The sequence below is a fragment of the Aristolochia californica genome, unplaced genomic scaffold (assembly GCF_029961685.1).
Source record: "Aristolochia californica isolate CCGP_79_NKW_82.1479 unplaced genomic scaffold, dmAriCali1.0.hap1 SCAF_6, whole genome shotgun sequence".
Lineage (NCBI taxonomy): Eukaryota > Viridiplantae > Streptophyta > Magnoliopsida > Piperales > Aristolochiaceae > Aristolochia > Aristolochia californica.
Genome location: NW_027182257.1, coordinates 42,400,748 through 42,421,557, shown reverse-complemented (window position 1 = coordinate 42,421,557; position 20,810 = coordinate 42,400,748). Strand labels below are relative to the sequence as shown.

At 36.4% G+C, this 20,810-nt stretch overlaps 2 protein-coding genes across 5 annotated transcripts; one reads left to right on the top strand and one right to left on the bottom strand.

The window, feature by feature from the left end:
• Positions 1–15,778, bottom strand: LOC137934201 (uncharacterized). Of its 4 annotated transcripts, none has more exons than XM_068778471.1 (18): positions 15,341–15,777; positions 10,574–10,810; positions 9,912–9,975; positions 9,535–9,661; positions 9,297–9,441; positions 7,114–7,371; positions 6,850–6,934; positions 4,712–4,814; positions 4,309–4,434; positions 4,116–4,229; positions 3,853–3,971; positions 3,450–3,537; positions 3,173–3,265; positions 2,927–3,016; positions 2,633–2,752; positions 2,444–2,535; positions 1,555–1,612; positions 2–616 (listed from the first exon to the last, which is right to left on the bottom strand). In XM_068778471.1, the coding sequence occupies exons 1-18, from the start codon at positions 15,525–15,527 to the stop codon at positions 560–562; spliced, it is 2,163 nt and encodes a 720-aa protein (XP_068634572.1). In that variant the 5' UTR covers positions 15,528–15,777; the 3' UTR covers positions 2–559. The 4 variants fall into 4 exon arrangements, with proteins under 4 accessions (XP_068634574.1, XP_068634572.1, XP_068634573.1 ...); XM_068778472.1 differs by having other exon boundaries at positions 10,601–10,810; XM_068778474.1 differs by lacking the exon at positions 15,341–15,777 and adding an exon at positions 15,160–15,216.
• Positions 15,779–17,410: 1,632 nt separating this feature from the next.
• On the top strand, positions 17,411–20,359 carry LOC137934041 (acireductone dioxygenase 2-like). The gene is made up of 7 exons (XM_068778236.1): positions 17,411–17,477; positions 18,452–18,563; positions 18,795–18,888; positions 18,980–19,095; positions 19,693–19,817; positions 19,941–20,011; positions 20,102–20,359. The coding sequence occupies exons 1-7, from the start codon at positions 17,460–17,462 to the stop codon at positions 20,163–20,165; spliced, it is 600 nt and encodes a 199-aa protein (XP_068634337.1). The 5' UTR covers positions 17,411–17,459; the 3' UTR covers positions 20,166–20,359.
• Positions 20,360–20,810: the final 451 nt, after the last annotated feature.

Here is a 20,810-nt window from a genome sequence, read left to right as displayed (position 1 = left end):
TAGCTCCCCTTTCTCCCTCGCTAACGAAATTACCGGCGCCATCCGCACTCACCTCATTAACATGCTCTCAAGCTTCCGCTCCGTGCTACAGTCCGTACCCTTTTCGCTTGTCGACCCCCTCGTTGAAAAGGACTTTCTTAAACACCGCGCTGCTCTTCCGGCGGGCCGTCCCTACCTGCTAAACTCTAATCCAGTTTCTGAACTCCACGGTGACTCATCCATGGCATACACCAAGTCTTTGGGTACTTTATACACAGGAGAAGATCGTTATTTTTGAATTACCTCGCTGCTGGCCCTGGGATTTCTAGCTAAGTGTAATCAACATTAAAAGAATTGCTACAACAGTCGATGTTTTTTGAGAAAACTTGTAACATTTATTGAACATGCTATATTCTCTATTCATTGACCAATGTGGGAATTTCTGTGCAACTGATTAGTCAGCTTATATTAACATAAAGAATGAGATGAATACTCTCTACTATTTTTTTATGTACACATCGATCAAGCGATATCTTTGATGCCGGAACAATTCCATAGGGTGAGAATAGCAGCCATCAACCTACACAGCTAATTCATCTGCCTGGTATGGATCAGCTGTCTCCTCAGCATAAGCATTCTACTCAAGAGCAAGTCAACAATGAGCAACTCGTTCAAAGCCGAACAATATTATATCATTTAAAGCTGATACTTAACTTACACATCATATAACAGTATCTGTAGCAGACTTCGGAATGAAAACCAAAAAAAATAAACAATTTGTGGATCATAAAGCCAAAGACAAGGAGTCGGGCAACATTATGTCCACAGCGAGAGGGATAAAGGATGAAATCCAAAGGGCACAAGAATGGTCCATACTCCACAATAGTTCAATAGCAACAACATACAAGTACAAGACATTCTAGGGAGGTCGTAAGGACTATATGATGCAAAGTCCAGAAAATGAAACTCTAACATTGGCACTCTAGTTACCTTATCCCTTTCCAGAGAAAAAAATAGGCCTGCTTGCATCACACCAGCTTGCCTGGTGCCACAAATTTCTTTTTGAACTGACTGCAATATGTTAAGAAAGAAAAGGGCAATGGCCCTAGTATCTTCATGTGAATATTCAGTAAGATAGCAGCAAATGTGTGAACCGACCCTGAAAGAAATCACATCTAAATCGTGGCCCTAAGGTCTAGTTGCATGACCAGACCTTTACACTATGCTAATATGTGCACTACACTAGCAAAACAAATTCCAAGTAAATTGTGGCACTAGGTACTGACCAGATTTCCACACAACTTAACAGCAAATTATTAATTTACATAAATTACTTCCCATTTAAAAAAGAAGACAAAATAGATCAAAATCAATCAAATTGATTGCCACAAAATCCACTCCACTTATCTGTGATGTAAGCATCAAAACCAATAATCAAGACTCTAGCAATGTCTTGATCATACCTTATTGTTTTGAGATAAGAGAAGAACAAAATAATAAGCACATCAACGTCATCTGGATACATGAATACCGAGAAAGCAGTTTAAGAAACATTGTGCCAAGAACAGTACTTACTTGCATTGGACCATCAACAGGAAACAAATTAATGGCAGCTGGGTTGAAAGTGAAACCACTGAAGAGAGGCACATGGCAGATAACATGGAGTTAGCAAGCAACAACTGAGGGTTGAACATTTATAAAACACAGATCATTCTCCAACTTTGTTATGGCAAACACTGTCCTGCAGAATACCTTTCATACATTTTGTTTAGTATGAATTTTCTTTTTAATTTTTTTTCCTTTGTACTGTTTTCACCAATTCTCATTCTCCCAACGATTTTAAGCTCTTCAAGGGCGAACAGAAGCCAGAAAACATCAAGGGATAAAAGAAGTAGCACTGATCCCCAACAATTTCTGTACTAGAGATCCCATAAATGGACATCTCAGATGATGTCATATTACTGACATAACTCCTGACATTATCTATATTGCTGGGCCGTGTAGTCCAAGAAGAGAAGCCTTGCTTCCTGTGGGCCTGTGGCCAGTCCCTCCTAAAAAAACTTGAACCTTTTGAGAGAAAACATAATCTGGGCAAGAGAGAGGTCTTCAATGACCACCATCATTCTTAATAAGCCACTTAATGTATCTCTTATCATCCTTAATTGTGATCTCACAGGCCAACATCCATAGAGTGAATGCAAGTTTCAGTCGACATTGATTTGGAACTCTGGTAGGTGATTGGGCCAATCAAGGGTCACCAACCAGATTAAGGTTTATGAAGTGGCTATATGCAAAAATTGTCTACATCAGGCAGGCCATTTGTGAAGTGGTAGTTTCTTACCCTGGCCACATTCTGGTCACTAGAATTCCCAAAGAAGCTCTAATTCTTAAACAGTCATAGTTTATTCTATTCTTTCTTTCTCAACCAGTAATCATAAATAAATAAATGATAAACAAATGTTACCTCTGAGATAGAACTAGCTGCCACACATATGGGATAAAGAACTCCTCAGGATGATTTTCTTGCTCGTATGTGAATTTTAATTGAGTAAATATCTGCTCAAATTCAAAATTGTAAGCATAAGAACGTATATCATCCCCAAAAGCTCTCTAACTAGTAATATCCTGCATCAATGTCCTAAAAAGGATTCACCTTCATCCCTTCACCACGCCAAGATCTACAATTAATAATTATGGCTTGCAGCACTTTCTCAACTGACCATTCACCATCCATCTGCTGTGCATCCATTCGATTATTGAAGAAGTCCAGAACCTAAATGTGTCAAGAGTTAATGAAGCAAGCACAAAGGAAAATTCATTTAGCCAAACGAAACATAGTTGATACAAGGCTTACAAGAAGAAAAGGATAACTGCACATCTCCTGGTGACTCATTCAGATATAATTACCAGACAACAAGATTAGAATTCCTCAATAAAATAAACATACCGTATAAATATTTTCAAGCAGTTCATTAAAGCGTGGATGGGTCTTGAAAGGTTCAAAAATCTCCTGTCTGTGCATTACCGCATATATGACCTGTTACCATGCTAACAAAGTTAGAAGGATCGCTGGGCAATTTTTATGTGAAATGCTCCAGTGTCTTTTTCCATTCTTTTAACCTTTTGTGTTACACACACCAAAATAAATGAAGAAACAGATCAATGACGAACAAAAATAGCAAGGAACTTTTACCTCAGGATTCCTAGGTAATGCATATGTAAGGATTGCATTTGTTATTTCAAGAACAATTCGTAAGAAATCAGTATAAACGTGTAGCTCGGTGGACTGCAATGGATACAATTCTCATTTTATCAGAAAAGAGATAAAATACAGCTGGAATATAGAAAGCCTCTCTATTGGCACCATCAAATTCAAGCAATTTAATTTTTATATAAGTGAATATATCCTGAATAGTCACTCCAAAAAAAAATAAATAAATAAAGAACAGAAGACAACTATAATGAAGTACCATATCTTCTGCCATACTTTCTCCTTCCAAAGAAGTTGCTTTCAATTTATGAACGTTATCATTTCTTAGCTCAGCTAATTTGGTATACCTGGCAGGAAGATTTCAGGACATCAACATCAAGCAAGAGCACATGTTCACAGTAACAACGGGTAACTACTCACAATCTGGATTTTCGCTAGATACTAATCTGCTGCACTAACTTGCCATACAACCATGCAAGAACAAGTCACAAGGATATCACTTCCTTATATAAGTTCAAGGTCTCCTTTATGAAAACAAACTTTAACGTTTTAAAAAACAATTTGGAGAAACAAACATGAAGAATAAAGAGAAATAACACTCCTTAAGGGAAAACAAAGCCCAGAAAGATAGAGATAGAAAGAGAGGGAGAGAGAGCACATACTTCCGCGATAGCATGTCAAAAAGGCTAACCAGCCTTTGTGATGCATATGCACTCAACCTATGGATATGTGGTGCCATATTTGCCAAAGTTGCAAGGCAGTTTGTATGCAGGTAAACATCCTGAAAAAAATTGAATATTTCATGAGAATGTTAGACATGTACAAGAGTCTCAGAAGAAGTGTTGGGAAGATTAATTGATTGTAACGCATACGTATCCTGCTCCAATATGAAAATCAATGATGGGTTAGATGCAGTAAGGCATACCCTCAACTTGGATAGATTGTATTTCACTGTTCTTATAAGTATCACAACCATGAGGGAACCAAGGGAAGTATTGTGGAGAAGACGCTCTTGGTACCATGGAACACTGGGCAGAATCTGTTAAGTAACCACATTAAGTTATGGAATAATAATTCTTCCAGCACTTAACGAGTTCACAGCAATGAGAAAAAATTACCAATTTATGTATGCTCGCATTGAAAGATGAATCCTGACTGAGTATCAGGAGTATAATCAACAGCATATAAATTTGGTTAGAAGTCCTTTTAGAAGCATTGTAAAGCATTTCCAGGACAGGCATCAACTGTCAATTCCCATCAATAACAACATATCATGTTACTACATGTTTTATGGTAAGTGAAAATCAAACAGCATTATAAAGCATTTCCTGCCTAGGCATCACCTATTAATACCTATAAATGATAACATTTCATGTTACTGGATCTTCAATGACTACATAGAATCAAATAGAAGGTAATAAAATGTCTTAAATTAGTTTGGAGCAAGAATGTTAACACGAAATTCAAAAGAACAGCTAAAATGATCAGTGAAGGGTGAGGGGATGAGAGTAGAGCAGGTACCAATGTGTCCAAGTCAGTCCGCACCAAAACATACTCCAGAAAATCGGAGTTTCCATGCAACAAAGAGTAGAGCAGAAGGACAGAACTTTCATCATTCAAGCACCTGCAGAGTAAAAAAGTTAACACTAAAACATAAGGATTTCCAAATAAAGGAAGATTCTGGCTAACCAGTGGAAAAGGTACAAACAGAAAAATGATCCATCACTCTGTAACAAGAATTGCTTAAGCTAGTATCCCTTGGCATATTATGAAGGCCTTCTTAGTGCACTTGGAAAGTAAGAGTGCAACGTGAATTCGACTCACTTAAGTGACAAAATTGTGTTAGTGCATGCAGGAAGTTGGAATGGCATTCACTTCATCTAGGGAATGTAGATCACCCCGTTCCTTCACAAAATGGAATCTGAAATTCCACCTCTCACAAGTGGAATCCACTTCCCATTCCATCTTTCCCTTTCATTCTTTTTTTCTCCTACTTTCCTCTTCCTTCTTCTTGTCCCCTTCCTCTTCTCTTTGTTTTTTATCATTGATTCTCTTTATATAAATAAAATACTTATAAATGAAATATTTGTATCATTGACTTTATTTTTTATCATTGTTTATAAATAAATTGTTTTATCACTGATTTTTATAATATTTATGGATAAATTTTAACTTATTTTATTTTAATTATCTGTAATTTTTATTAATTATTTAAATAACATAAATATTTTTAAATTAGTAACTTTAATATTTGATTATCTATTTAATCTCTGCATATTTATTAAATACTAATTGATGATTATTATATAAATTAAAATTTTATAATTACAATTATTTAGTAAAACCATAACTAATTACCATTACTAATTTAATTCATAAAAAAATTATGTTATACCATTTAAAATTATCATTAAATTAAATGATTTTATTTTAAGCATAGTACATTATTTAATTAATAAATTAACAAATTAGATAAATGTATACTTATGTTATCAAAATAATGTGTAATTTTTTATTAATTACTTAAACAACATAAAAAAATTTAAACTTAGTAACTTTAATATTTGATCATTTATTTAGTTAATGAGAACATATTGTATTATTTCGAGTAAATGTATTTATTATATATTACTTGATGATACTATATAAAATAATCTTATGTTATTTTATAACTTGATGAAACTATATAAAATAATCTTCTGTTATTTTATAAAATAATCTTATGCTATTTTATAACTTGATGATACTATATAAAATAATCTTATGTTATTTTATAACTATTTAATTACATTATTCAGAAATTTTATAATTACTTACCATTAATAATCATATAAAAAATTATGTTATACAATTTAAAAATGCTAATATATTTAGGAATAAAGATTTTTTTTATTTTAAATTTATTTAAATTTTTATTAAATATATTTATATTTATGTTATCAAAAAAATTATTTTATAAGTTGAAGTGACCAATAATTAAATGAATAATTTTTTTCTTTGTTATTTCATACTAAATCATTGTACTAATGAATTTCTTTTACACTTTCCATAAGGTTACACTAACACAAAAAAGTACATCTTCTCCACTTTCTATACGATACACTAACACAAAAAAGTACATTCTTTGTGGAAAGTAGATCATCCTAGAATTCAAATTCACTTTCTCTTTTCCCTATGTGATCCACTTTCCAAATGCACTAACCCCCTCAAAATCTTAATCTTTAGAGATTTAAAATGACTATGTATGCTATCAAGGATGACAAACAACAAAGACTCAACAAAAAAATTTTCCTTTTCTTGAGAAAGGGCAATAGAAGTAGGAGAAACAAATTGAGGACTATACAGAGAATATGGAGAAGATATCAGACAGGCAAAAAAATTGGGATCAATTGAATTAGTAAAAGCTGGAAAAGCACCATAAAGCAATATTACGATATTGCTATACTATTTCTAGAACATTTCAAAGAGAAAATATACTACTTCTGGAAGCCAAGAGTCCAGTAGCAAGGAACTACGCATTGTGGGTACAGAACTCAAATCACGGTAAAACCACAATGGAGCAACTGTGAGAACTGTGGAAAACACAGCAACATTGAGAAAAATGGAAATTTTGCCAGTTAATTTGTAGTACAACAGAGACAGAAATAAGAAGGTCTTACATCCCAAGGGCATCAAATAAAGAAGCAAAGGGCAATCTGACAAGTGGCCCACAGTGTGCATTCCCTTCTAGATCTACCCGATCAACTGCAAGCCAGGAATCATATATATATATAACTTATTTTCTTTTTGAATACTAAAAGATTTCATTAGAAAGAAAATAGGGATACAGATGCCCACTCAGAGCTGACAAACAAATGAATGTAAATCTGTAACTGCGTAGTAGTAAAAAAAAGAACAACCATCTCATGAGAAAGAGAGCATACATTCAATATCTCTAGCATTCTCCAAGGCTGTGTAATAAGGATTAACAGCAAAATGTGAATTCTCTGTCAGATGAGGATTGAGGTCAGCATCATTCACACTTTTGTTTTCCACGGGCTCTTCCATCAGCACACACTTACGGTAGTGAATTAAAACAAGCAAAACAAGTAAACTTTTGTCTGCCAGAGGGCTTCTTGTTCCTTCACCACTTGAACTGACTAGATAATTGAAAGTGTAATATGGCAACAGCACAAAATTTGCTGCAAGACCCAATGAAATTACAAGTTATGAGCACCTTCAAGCTAAAAAACAGGAGACTAAATGCTAGTTGAAGTTTAGGTTAAAGCCACTTTCACATGCAGCATATACTGTTGAAGAAAATCAGAGAGCTGCTGAATGATTCTGTGATTAAGTTTTCAGAATTGTCTTATGATCCAGAACTAGTAGCTAAAATTTTGATCATTTGCTCTCCCTCACTTTCTTCTATTTCCTCTCAACGCATCCTTAATTTTGCCTCTGGAAGTTGAAAGATGAAATACAATACTGAAAATGAGCCCAGAACCATCCCACAAGACAAGCCACTTACTCAAAGTATAACCCCACATCATCTCAAGTTATTTCAGATGTGAGATTATTTTTAACCCTCTCCCACACCTATGGCACTCCTTAGGACTCTTTCACACGGACAATGTTTTTTTTTTTTTTTTGTTGAAATAGTGCTGAGTTATATTAAAAGGCTCAAACGAGCAAAATTACAAGGAAGGGGAGCCGTCCCAAACAATGAGAGATTGTTGGGAGGTCACATGGACAATGTTTGGGTGGAAGGTGGTTGAAAATGCTCTGGAAGTTGAGTGCAGATCCATTCCAAAATGACTACATTGGAGACCTGTTGTTCTAACGTATAACCCCAACAACTCCAAGCTGTTTCAGTTGTGGCACTATTCTTAACAAAGATGAAACATAGTAAAACTTGGATATCATTAATGAGGAGAAGAAAATGATCGTGACTGAATACTGGAAAGAGCCTTTTCTGAAGTACGGTATAAAATCAAACAAACCTAATGTTCAACCATACAACCCCAACAATTCCAAGCTGTTTCAGATGTGCCACTATTCTAAACAAAAATGAAAACTGTAAAGTTGGGTCCAAGGCCCATCCCAAAATGATTAGCCAACTTTGGAAACCTCTTTCCCAATTAATAAACTCAAGATTTTTGTACTTACTAATATATGTGGAACTATTCCTTAACACTCCCCCTCACGTGTAGGCCCTCTTTTGTGGCCTTACAAGTGGATACTTTAGGTGTAGACCCTCTTTTGTGGTGGCTTTATAAGTAGATAGTTTTAGGTGTAGATCCTCTTTTGTAGCTCTACAAGTAGATAGTTTAGGTGTAGGCCCTCTTTTGTGGCTCTACAAGTGGATAGTTTAGGTGTAGGCCCACATATGAGTACCTGCTCTGATACCATGTAAAGTTGGGTCCAAAGCCCATCCCAAAAATGACTAACCAAACTTAGAAAACCTCTTTCCTAACTAATAAACTCAAGATCTTTGTACTTACTAATATTTGTGAGACTATTCCTTAACAAAAACCATAGTCAAAACAATGAACTCATTAATTTGGAGAAAAAAATGATCTTGTTAAAATACTGGAAACAACCTTTTCTGCAATTTGGTATAAGATCAAACAAAAGGAAAAATGGCAGCACTTTTTGTTTGAAAATAAGAGAATTTTATTCAAAGCCAAAGCCAGAGAACAAAATTACAAAATACAAGCTAAAGCTGGGACCCATCCCAATGAGGGATTGAAAGGATTGAAAATGGCAGCACATTGGACCTTAACCTAGTCGAATTTTCTAGAAAAGAAGACAACCAAAACATTTCCTCCTGCCATAAACGCCAGAAACACCACAAAGCACACACAAAGAATAAAAAAACATTGTTTATCTCCTTCAAACAGTGCACACGAAAAGAAAGCATTTTTTTAAACACAGAGATAGAAGCAAATTCATTGATTTCAGAGGTACGAGAGAGAGAGAGAGAGAGAGAGAGAGAGAGAGAGAGAATCACACAACTACACAAAAACGAGTTCACCTTTTGAAGATCATAAGTCATACCACCAACATAGAAACACACGGTAAAATTGCATTCAAAGAGCTGATAGGCTTTAAGAAGGAAACACCATACCAGCAATAGAACCCACTTTTTGTAAAACACCTGACTGTCTTCCTCCAGGAAAAACAGGTTGTAATGCACCATTTAAAGGAAACTGAGGTCGAGTGATATAATTAAGCAGCAATCTCCGAACAACAGAACTAACCAGTGCACTTTCCTGACAAAAGAGAAACCCCACTGAGAAATGAGCACTAACATAAAATATTCATAATATTGACACATCAAAGCCAGTGGTATCCTTGCTGATCACCTGAACCATGGCTGCATCTATAAATGGATGTACATCTCCCAGGCTTGGAGATGAACCACAAAGTTGAGTTGAAAAAGCCACAATCATAAAGTTCAGCAGTTCATGGTGGAGTAGGTACGTGTGCGGACTTGCAACAAACATTTAAATAATTTTAGGCGCATCACACCATTCACCTCTCAAGTTCATGGGCAACTACTTTTTTGAGCTATTGCTCTTGCTAAACCTAAAACTTCAAAACTTGGTCAGACTATATTTGGATTTGATTTAAACTAATTTCAGTAGAAATAAATACAAAAATTTTCCATTTACATTGATCAGAGCATGAATAGCTTTTTCCATTCTTGTCATTGATGTAGGCATTAGAAAGATATCCTTACCTCAAATCTGATGTGCCAATATAATTAAGTACACCATGCATAACAAAATTCACGATGTTTTGATCTACATCAAACAGAAAAAGTAGTTTCAGACCTTAGAAATTTTACATCTAAAAATTAGAATCCAAAATTTTACAAAGTCAGGATCTGAGATGCCTAAATCAACGAAAGGATAAAGAGTGCAACACAAAGATGCACTGGATGCCTAAATTAATGACAAGATACAGATATTAAACAAAGTAAGATGAACGTGAGACATAGTGAAATAGACAACTTTGTTAGCTTGAGAAACATGAATATGTGCAGCTAACTTTGCAAAGACCACCGCCACATGCAAATACAGTGCATCCCACCTATTTTGAGTGAAAAAAATTAACCATGAAGTTCTGTAAATTTTTCTATCTATTTTTCAAACAGGATGTGCGAATCATGTTCCATAAAATCCACATAATAGACTCTTTAATCCTTTTAATGTAGAAAAATAGAAGAGAAGGATTGAAGAACAAAGCAAAATCAAATGAAGCTGTTGAAATAAACACTAGACTAAATGCTTCTAGGTTCATGGATGCAAACCAACGACATCCATAGGACAAATTGGAAATAAAACAACAGAATAGTAGAATAAGCAAACACTTATGATCAAATGCTAAGAAGAGAAAGACCTCTGTGATCTTTTTGTGTGCTTTCACCTTCATCAAGATAGAGATTCAATTCTTCAAAGCTATCACTTTTAGAGTTTTCAATCAAGTACTTCAGAAATATAGACGAAATATAAGCAGCATTGACAGCTTTCACATGCACTGCTGATGATCCAGCAGAAGTTGATGCAGACTCTTGCAAACATGATACCATATGGATCAATATCTTTGCAAGATGCCTTGTTTGATAGATGTTCTGTGCTGCAAAAGGAAATCCAATGATCAGACATGTCATACCTCATGAACCAAAAACATAGAGCTACAAAATTCAACTGATATAGAATTAATGATTTCAACAGTATTTTAAACGGTTAACTGAAATTTTCATGAAAATCATATTAAATGCAAATGGTTCTATGTTTGTTTAGATGTTCCCTTTCCTTTCAAAACCTCAGCTGGGTCTTTGGGAAACATAACACCTTGTTACATCAGTGAACAAAGATCATGGATCTTGTCATATAAAATACTTTAAAAAAAAAAATAGATCTTGGATCTCTTTCTGAACTTCTATAAAATATTATGGCCAGCCACTGCCAGATAAACCCCTGCCACATAATGTCCTAGTGATGCTAATAATAAGAAGGCAGCTTAGTGAGAAGCCTCAAGCCACCTGGAGGGTTCATCTCTACCTCTCCAAGAGACAAGATGAGATTAGGGGGTCAAAGAAGAACAATTACGGCTAGATGAATGCAGGTTGAAGTTTAAAAAAGCATGTGAAAAAGTATGAACTTAGGAGATATAAAGGGAGAAATAGAGAGAGAAAAGAAGAGGAGAGTGGAGAGAAGAAGAGTTCTGAAGACAGACTCTTGTTGGGGGTCGTCCTCGACCCCCAGCCCCTTTTTATTAAGTGAAGAATAAAACAATTATAGAAACGCCCCTATACACTTAAACATCACTTAAACCCTTGTATCTCCCAATATACATACTCAAATCACATGAAAGTAAAAATAGGGACATATCTAACATGTAGAATAAAATAATATAAACGCTAGGCATTACAGCAAAGGTAAAATGACAACACTACCCTTCAATAGATTTTCTAACACTCCCCCTCAATCTGGAGCATATATATCACAGAATATCCCAAACTCGTGTTTGCCCAAAGCTTTGGTAAACATATCTCTAATTTGATCATCAGTTCGCACATAGGGAGTGACAACCTCTTTCTTCATTACTGCATCTCGAATAAAGTGACAATCAACTTCAATATGTCTATTTCTCTCATGAATACCTGATTCCCTACAATGAATATAGCTACATGATTGTTAGTACATAGTCATGGGTTCATCCTTGTGCACCCCTAGTTCCCTTACTATAGATCTCACCACATCAATTCACTGACCATATGAGCCATGACTCGATACTCAACTTCAACACTGGAATGAGCAACCACATTCTTTTCTTACTCTTCCAGCTCATCAAATTACCTCCCAAAAATATACAGCAGATTTTTTGTCAAACTTAGATCCTGTATAGTCTGCATCTGAAAAGACTTCTATCTTCATATGAGCATGAGGTTTGAGAAGAGCCCCTTTCTAGGAGCCCTTTGTAGGTATCTTAAGATTCTTTGGGCAGCATCTAGGTGGACCCTGCAAGGACAATCTATAAATTGACAGACAACACTAACAACAAAGGATATTTCAGGAGAGTGACAATAACATATATGAGTTTGCCAACTAATCAGCAATATATTGTCTTATCATGGAGTTCATCACTTTTTCCATCATGAAGATCATGTCCAACTTCCATGGGAGTGTCAACTTGCTTGGAGCCCAACAATCCATACTCATACAACATATATGTGACATATTTTCTCCGTATCAAATAACCTGAAAATATTTTAAAGAACCCAAATCTATAGGCTGAAAATATTATGTTAGATATGCCTTTACCTCCTAAATACCTGTCATATCATTGTCATCCACATACGCTAGCAGTACCACACCAGATGACCTCTTCACAACAACGAGTGAATGATCACAACGACTTTTGGAACCGATAGACATTACCACATGACTGAATTTCTCAAACCATGCTCAAAGGCTTTGTTTGAGACCATATATGGTTTTCTTGAGCCTACATACCTTGCCAATCTCCCCCTAAGCAACATATCTAGGAGGTTGCTTCATATACACCTCTTCATACAAATTACCAGATAAAAAAATATTTTTAATGACAAGTTGATTTAGTGGTCATCCTTGGTTGACTACTACAGATATCAAAATATGGACTGAAGATAATCGGGCAACAAGCAAGAGGTCCCAAAGACACCAATCCCATATGTCTCTGTGTAGACCTTAGCTAGTAACCGAGCCTTGTGACTTTCAACATATCCATTGGCCTTATACTTCATAGTATATGTTAAGGAATAGTCCCATATAGATTAGTGAGTACAAAGATCTTGAGTTTATTAGTTGGTAAAGAGGTTTTCTAAGTTGGCTAGTCATTTTGGGATGTGTTTTGGACCCAATTTAACATGGTATCAGAGCGGGTACTCATATGTGGGCCTGCACCTTAATTATCTACTTGTAGAGCCACAAAAGATGGTCTACACCTAAACTATCCACTTGTAGAGCCACAAAAGAGGGCCTACACCTAAACTGCCTACTGCTAAATTATCCACTTGTAGAGCCACAAAAGGGGTCTACATGTGAGGGGGAGTGTTAAGGAATAATCCCACATAGATTAGTGAGTACAAAGATCTTGAGTTTATTAGTTGGTAAAGAGGTTTCCTAAGTTGGCTAGTCATTTTGGGATGGGTTTGAACCCAACTTAACAGTATATACCTATCTACATCCAACCACCGTAGTGTCGAGGGGCAAGTCACACATTAACCAGGTGCCTCTGTCTAGTAGTGTTGCCATCTCAATATCCATTGCTTGCTTTTACTAAGGAAAGGAAAGGGCATCCTGCACTGAAGGAGTGATGCAAGTAGACAATGACAAGACAAACTATTTGTACTGGTCAAATAATGAAACAAGGCAAACAAAGTTAGAGAGAGAATAACGAGGACCTTTCAAACACCTTTCCGGAGAGCAATAGGAAGGTGTAGATCATTGACCTTAGGATCAGCAAACAAAGAGGGTTCATGGTCCAGTGCAAGTGAGGGAATTGTCTTTTGTTGAGCCCATGTTGTTTGTGGTATACTTGTAACGGTTTCTTTACAATAGCATTAGATGACAGAAAAAGAACCTCCTTCACATGAGTGGGGGCAAAGACCTTGGGGCCATTAGTAAATGGGGACACCTCTATGGTGGATGAAGAAAAGAATGGAGAATCTTCAAAAATATCACATTGACAGATAAAAATGTCTTCTTAGTTGAAGGACAAGCATTTGTACTTCTGTGTAGGTGAATAACCCAGGAAAACAAATTTTACTGCACGAGGAGACAATTTGTCTCTGACAGCACCAAAGACATGTGCAAAACATATGCATCCAAAAACAAACAACCTTTTCACCCCAAACTAATGTAAGACTATTCTCCCACACACTACAACTTTCATTGTTAGGCAATTAGCAAAACATAGAGTACATGTACAACTATAGAGCAGTGGAGTTTTTCCCACCAACTAAAACATTCTCATTTAGTGAACATATTGCATTGTGAATATATTTAGAGGCTTAAGGCTAGATTACAACGGTTCTACCACTAACAGAAGGTTAGTGGCATGATCTACAACTAACAGATCAAATCCATCCCAAATATCTCCCTCTCATTTGCTTGTGTATTGGAAGTTTCAAACTACTTCGAAGTGTTAAGGAGTCAAATTCCTAATTCACTTTCCTCATTCTAATAGTCATCCATCTGAGCATTCTCAATTGTACTGCACTTACCTTCTAAACTATTGCTTCTTCGATTCCCCTTTTTTGGTTATTCAAAAAAAAATATTTTGCTCCATAAAAGATGCATAACAGTTATTTTCAGATTCCTTTCACATCATACTTGTCACCACTTCAACCCTCCAACATTTATTCATTGAGTTGCATCTTTCTCCCCTTCCCTTGGACTGCTCATCAAGCCGATGTAGTGAAAAGAGAGTTTTTCGTATAGTTCTGCCCTCAATCTGTAAAGGACTCAATTTCTTATATTTGTCTAAATAAGTAGCCGCTCATGTATAGAACCTCTGATCAAGTAACTTGGAAGTCCTTGGATTCTAAAGGCGGCTTCCATACAACAACTTTTCTATTTATACCGTCTATGAATGTGTTAAGCTGGTGACAATAAGCTGATCCATGATAATTACAAAAGGATATGGGTTTGAACCTGGTCTTGGGTGTAAGTTTACGATCATGGGAGATGGACATGTTACTGTCTGTTACCTTCTTATAGGTACGCTTCAAATAGTTTTCCGTTTTTACTTGCTTTAACAATTCCCATTAATCTATTTTTTATTGTTCCAGTTCTAAATCGATTGCCATAGCGAGGTAAAAATCCATCGGAAACCTCTCACCCACTCTGCAAGAACCCTCCGAGCGATGGTACTTGATACATTCCAAATCTACCACACTGAAACAACCTCAGTTTTAGTTCAAAATCCATTTCCATTACCTTTCTGCGCGCTGAGGTTTTTCATATGCTTAACCAAGATTCCCAACACCGAATTCCAAAAAGGAATACTAAAGGTCGATCGTTTAGAGAATCAACCAAGCAGGAGTCCACCACGTAACGGCCGGAACTAATTCAAGATCAACAACGCATCAGAAGGAACATTTTCAAAACAAAATCATACCAAAAATCCGGCACGCCTCAAACACTCGATGCTGGGACCATTGGAGGGTGAGCGGAAGCTCCAGCAGTTTTTGCCAAAACTCAGACGAGAGAGGAAACGACGTGTCCCCGATGAAAACTCCGATGAGATACTCGGCCGTTTCTTGTGGCCGCGCGCTTCCCCGTGGCGTCGAAGGCACGGCCCCCATTAGATAAGCTTAAACAGACAGAACCTCTAAACCCAGCCACTCCTCTCCCCGTTCCCAACAGAAACAAGAAAACCTGCTGACATCGAAATCCGCAGCCTCAAGAAAATCCCCACCCGGAACCAGAAACACAACACGATCGACTAAACAGAATCACAGATCTGACCTAGAGAACGAAAGAAGCACACTCGCGAAATGGACAGCCAAAGCCAGCAGAAGAAGCTTGGAGAGAAAGGGAAGGACTAAGGAGAAGGTGAAGGAGAAGAGAGTTGGAAGAGACAAGGAGAGGAAACGAGGATTTTCGCGTTTAGATCTGAGAATGACGGAAAAGGCCCCAGGAATGTAGAAACAGGCTGCAGAAACAGCGGGACTCGCCCGTGGTTCTGTAAAACTAGAGGGGTACTTTCGAGTGTCGCTTGCAATTACTCTCTGCTGGTCTAATCTGAAGCGTGGTTTTGTCGCCTTCGGGAGTCACAAACTTGGCGCTGGTCTGAAGAGTGGATACATTTGAAAGCATGGGACCCAACGACCCCACCTGATCGGAGTCGGCTATATCGATTTTTTCCTTTGGAACGTTCAATCGCGTCACGTCTTTGATCCAGCTTCATTAAATAATAAAATTAGCTCAATTAATCAATTGCAATATATACTGGTCATTAATCTAATTCCCAAACAACTAACATGCATCTTGTGCCTAAGTAATGATTAAGCAAAAGCGTGTTGTAATTAAGTATATTTTATGAATTAATTTATTATACCTAAATTTGTTAGATTACTTAGTAATTAATATGTATATTGTTGTCTTCATAGAATTAATACTTCCTCTTTTCTCATTCTTTTGTGTAAAATAAGTAATCGAGTTTATTATGTGCGTATTTCATTGATTCACGTAATTATCGTATTAATGCATAATAAAATATCTAATTCAATTAATAAATATATTAATATATTTAATTATACATTAAATAACTTATTCGTATAGTAATAATAATTATTTTACCTAATTTGGGATTTAAGGATTATGTTGTAATTAAATGTACCGTAAGGGTTTAAGGATTCTCTTGTTTTTTAAGGAACCTGACCCAACCCGACCAAATCTGACATACAGGGATGAGATTGAAATATAAAACGGGGTAAAGATTAATAGAGTTTACATGAATGGAGTTGAGTTGGGATTACATGGACAGGGTAGGGATGAGTCAAGTTTATATGAACAAGGTAGAGTTTAGGTTAAGTGAAAACTAACCAGACCCAATCCGTGCCCACCCCTACCAATAATAAGTTTATATATAAAAAATACGATATTTGGTCTTTAAATTAGCTTGTAAATTTGATATGAATTCAAACCATGATTTTCTTCGAGTTGATTCGTGACTCGACCGAGTCCCACTTGAATTTTCCTATTTTTTGAGTCAATACCCAAGTCCAAGTCAGACAAATCCTGGTTTATATACCCTGGTACTTGTATTCATATGAATCATGTGGGAAACAGCAGTAGGACCCATGGGGCTAAAAATAAAAATTTGTGGAAAATAACAAAATTCTAGACCAAATGGAAAGATGCATGGATGTAAAATATCCTTCCGGACCGACCCGAACCGGACACAGCCTCCTTCCGGAGTCAAATATGCTGCCAGCGCGGCGCCACCTGGACTTGAATAGAAACCTTCAATTCTGAGATTCTCTCACCACCAATTTAATGAGATTCTCTGAAAAAGAACCGTTTGACTTGTATACCGATACTACCCCTAATTTTTTTCCCTTTCTGTCCCAGTACATGGCATCTGTCTCGGTTTTTATTCCCAAAGGAAGATTATTTTGGTCTTTTCATCATTTTTTGCTGACCATACTTCTCTTATATGAAACGGCGCCCGTTCCCTCCTGCTTACCGCGGCCGCAGAGTTCTCAGGCGATATTCAGCGCGAGGGGTGAGAGATGGTTGTCACCGGCATGGTAAGACTTGTTTTTTCTTATTCTCTTTCATACGGACTGTAGAAGTTATGGAGGCTGTCTTTTCATCCTAGATTGGAAGTGAAGTTCAAATCTTAGAAGTGTATTCTCTCCAGTATAATCTCTATTTTGTGGTGGCCTCTTTTGTGGTTAATACTTAATATATCGACAATATATTGTTCTTTTTTAATTTTGGTGTATTTTATTTAATTACGACTGCTCCGCTATTGAATTGTTGTGTTGGGATTGAGCTTCTTGCGTCTTACTGTTTTCTTCTCATCGTGATTCGTGGGTTTAAAAGGAGTTTTTACTGTCTAGGAGTAAATCTGATAAGTTGAGCAGGTAGTGAGTTCAGGAAAGTAAGTTGGATTACCGAGATTAAGTGATCTATTAATGACGCGTTGTTGATATTTGATAGTCTTGGTTTTTAAGTCCTCTCTCCTTTTGGATTGTTTATTACTTTTCTATACTGATCGGAACATTTAATTGGAAAAAGAAGATAATCACAAATTTGATAAATGCTGCCTGTTGATAAAAAAAAAAAATTTATTTTTTTTAGTTTCGGTGTTCATCGTTGTTTTATATTTTTAATGAAAAGAGTTGAAAATAGGAAAAAGACAGATTGGTGGATAATAAAAAGTTGTATTTTTTATTTTATAGACACCCGGGAAATTAAGCATGAGGTAGAGCTCCATATTTGTTGCTTTTGATCCATTTTCATGTTTGAATTCAAATTTGTAGTTTGGTCTGATGCGTTATCTTAAAAAAACGTGATGATTCTATTTAGCTAAGTATGAGTATTATATTGGTACAGAGGTTATGTTTACACCATTTAATTATGAGGTTACAATAAACTGGTAACCTTACAAATACCAAGAGTTCTTTTATTCCTTACGAACACACTCTATCAATGTTTTTTGTTCTTGAGCATTGCTTAATGCTTGCACAGCTGGTTTTAATAATTCCTTTCCTCTCAGGATGGCAAAGAGGACGTCATTCAAGCTTGGTATATGGATGACAGTACAGAGGACCAAAGACTCCCACATCATCGTGAGCCTAAGGAGTTTGTTTCCTTGGACAAACTTGATGGTACTGACATTGCAGGCGTTGATTATCGTCAATTATCTTTTGCAAACATGAACATTGAACAATATCCATCATTGATATTAAATTATGATAGCGAAGAAATGTTAATATCATTGTACTGTAAAGAAAGCATCAGAAGCTTATCCATCACTTACAAGAGAGGTGCCCTCATGAGCTAAGCCATATTTCCCCAATTATTGTATTTTGCTGATAGCAGTTGTTTGCCTTGTTTAGAGCTTGGAGTCATAAGTTGGCGTCTAGATGCAGATAAGTATGAAATTGACGAGGAATTGAAGAAAATCCGTGAAGCTAGGGGTTACTTCTACATGCTTTATGACCTCCCCACAACTACTTTTTGTAATTTACTGAAATGGAGGACGAGGTCCTTGAAGGACATCTTAAACTGATTTTTGTATACAGGACTTCTGTGAGGTGTCTCGTGAAACGCTGCCAAATTATGATGAGAAGATAAAGAACTTTTTTGAGGAGCATCTTCACACTGATGAGGAGATCCGTTACTGTGTTGCAGGAAGTGGTAGGCGTAATTTTATTGTAAATATCTTACTGGTGAAGGTCATGGATTGTTTTGGTTTTGGCTTACTCTGTCACATGAATCTCTATTCTACTGCTGCAGAGTTTTCAGCTTTAACACAGTTGTGGTTTCATCATTTGGGTATACATGACACTGACAAATCTGACTTTGGGCAATAGTTGGGATAAGGATTTGAGGATGACAATGTAATGAAAAGGCTATAAACAACAATAATGTAGTTGGAATTAAGGTTTTGCTGTTGGACTCAGAGATTCAAGACTAGTTTTTCTTGTTTATGAGTGAAATGAAAGACTGAACAGTTTTGGTATTCATGAGTTTGCATGAAATTCCATTAGTGTTGGTTGAGAATTTTCATTTTGTATGGATATTCGACCTGAAGATGTTACATTATATCGGTGTGCTGTATGTTGATGTAGTTCTTCATATTTACATATTTTGTTCATGTAGATTTGGCCTAGGTACGCCTTTTATTACAAGTAACACAAGCAACCTTTAACTTTATCTGAAAAGGTGAACACTAGAAGCTCGTTTGATATGCCACTTATTTGATTTGTGTCACATTGCCTTTTTCTGGTGTAGGATACTTCGATGTCAGGGATGGTCATGAAAAATGGATTCGCATCTGGGTGAAGAAAGGTGGAATGATTGTGTTACCTGCTGGAATCTATCATCGCTTTACGCTGGATACTGACAACTACATCAAGGTTGTTATATTTTTTCAACCTTCATAAGATACAGCTAACTAGTTCTATACTTACTGAAACATGCGTAAATGATATTTCACTAAAATCACCAATGGTGATGCTAAGGTTACAATAATGTGGCAGGCAATGCGTCTTTTTGTGGGGGATCCAGTTTGGACCCCTTATAACCGCCCTCACGATGACCTTCCTGCGAGGTAATAGAGCTTCAATTCTGATCCCAGTTAATTATTGTGTGCTTATCAATTATGTGAAATTCTTCTTCTTTTTGTTTAATGCACTTTCAGAAAGGAGTATATAGAATCTTTTGTAAAGAAGGGCACTCCAGAACAGGCCATCGAGGCTCGTTAGATGAATTCGAAGTATCCATGGTTGGCTGATTCTCAGATCCTATCCATGGTTGGTTGATTCTCACATCTGTTGTGCTTCTTTAGTGACTGAATAAGTGAGGTCTTGGCTCAGTTCTTGTGGCTTGTGATGTGGTTTGGAGTCAACTATCCCATAGAAAAAACATATATGAATAAAATTATGACTTGTTTACTCTATGTTCATTTCTGTGAGGGTATCTCCCTTGTGCTTTGGTATCGTTCTTGTTCTGGTATTGATTGGTTAAGAGTTGGTATTGCCTTTACTGGCAACCTCAAGACGCAATAATCGAAGCACGTATATGCTCCACTCGTTGTGTAAAGAATTGTGCAGCGTTCCCAAATCCAACTCCGTTATCGCAACGCAGGTACGCGTCAAATCGGTATAACTGGCTTGGGAGTTGGATTTGACACCGGATCGAAAGTTGAACCAATAGCTGTCTCAAATAAATGAAAATGTTTATCAGGATTGCTTATTAAAGACTTGGAGGTTTTTCTTTTCTTGAACGGCTTAGTTTTATACGCGATCTAGATTCAAGTGTTTCTGTTGTTATACCAGGTTTTATTGCCTTAACGAATCCTAAGAATTAAATCAAAATTAAGAACTGATCTTTTCTGAATTACTAACAGT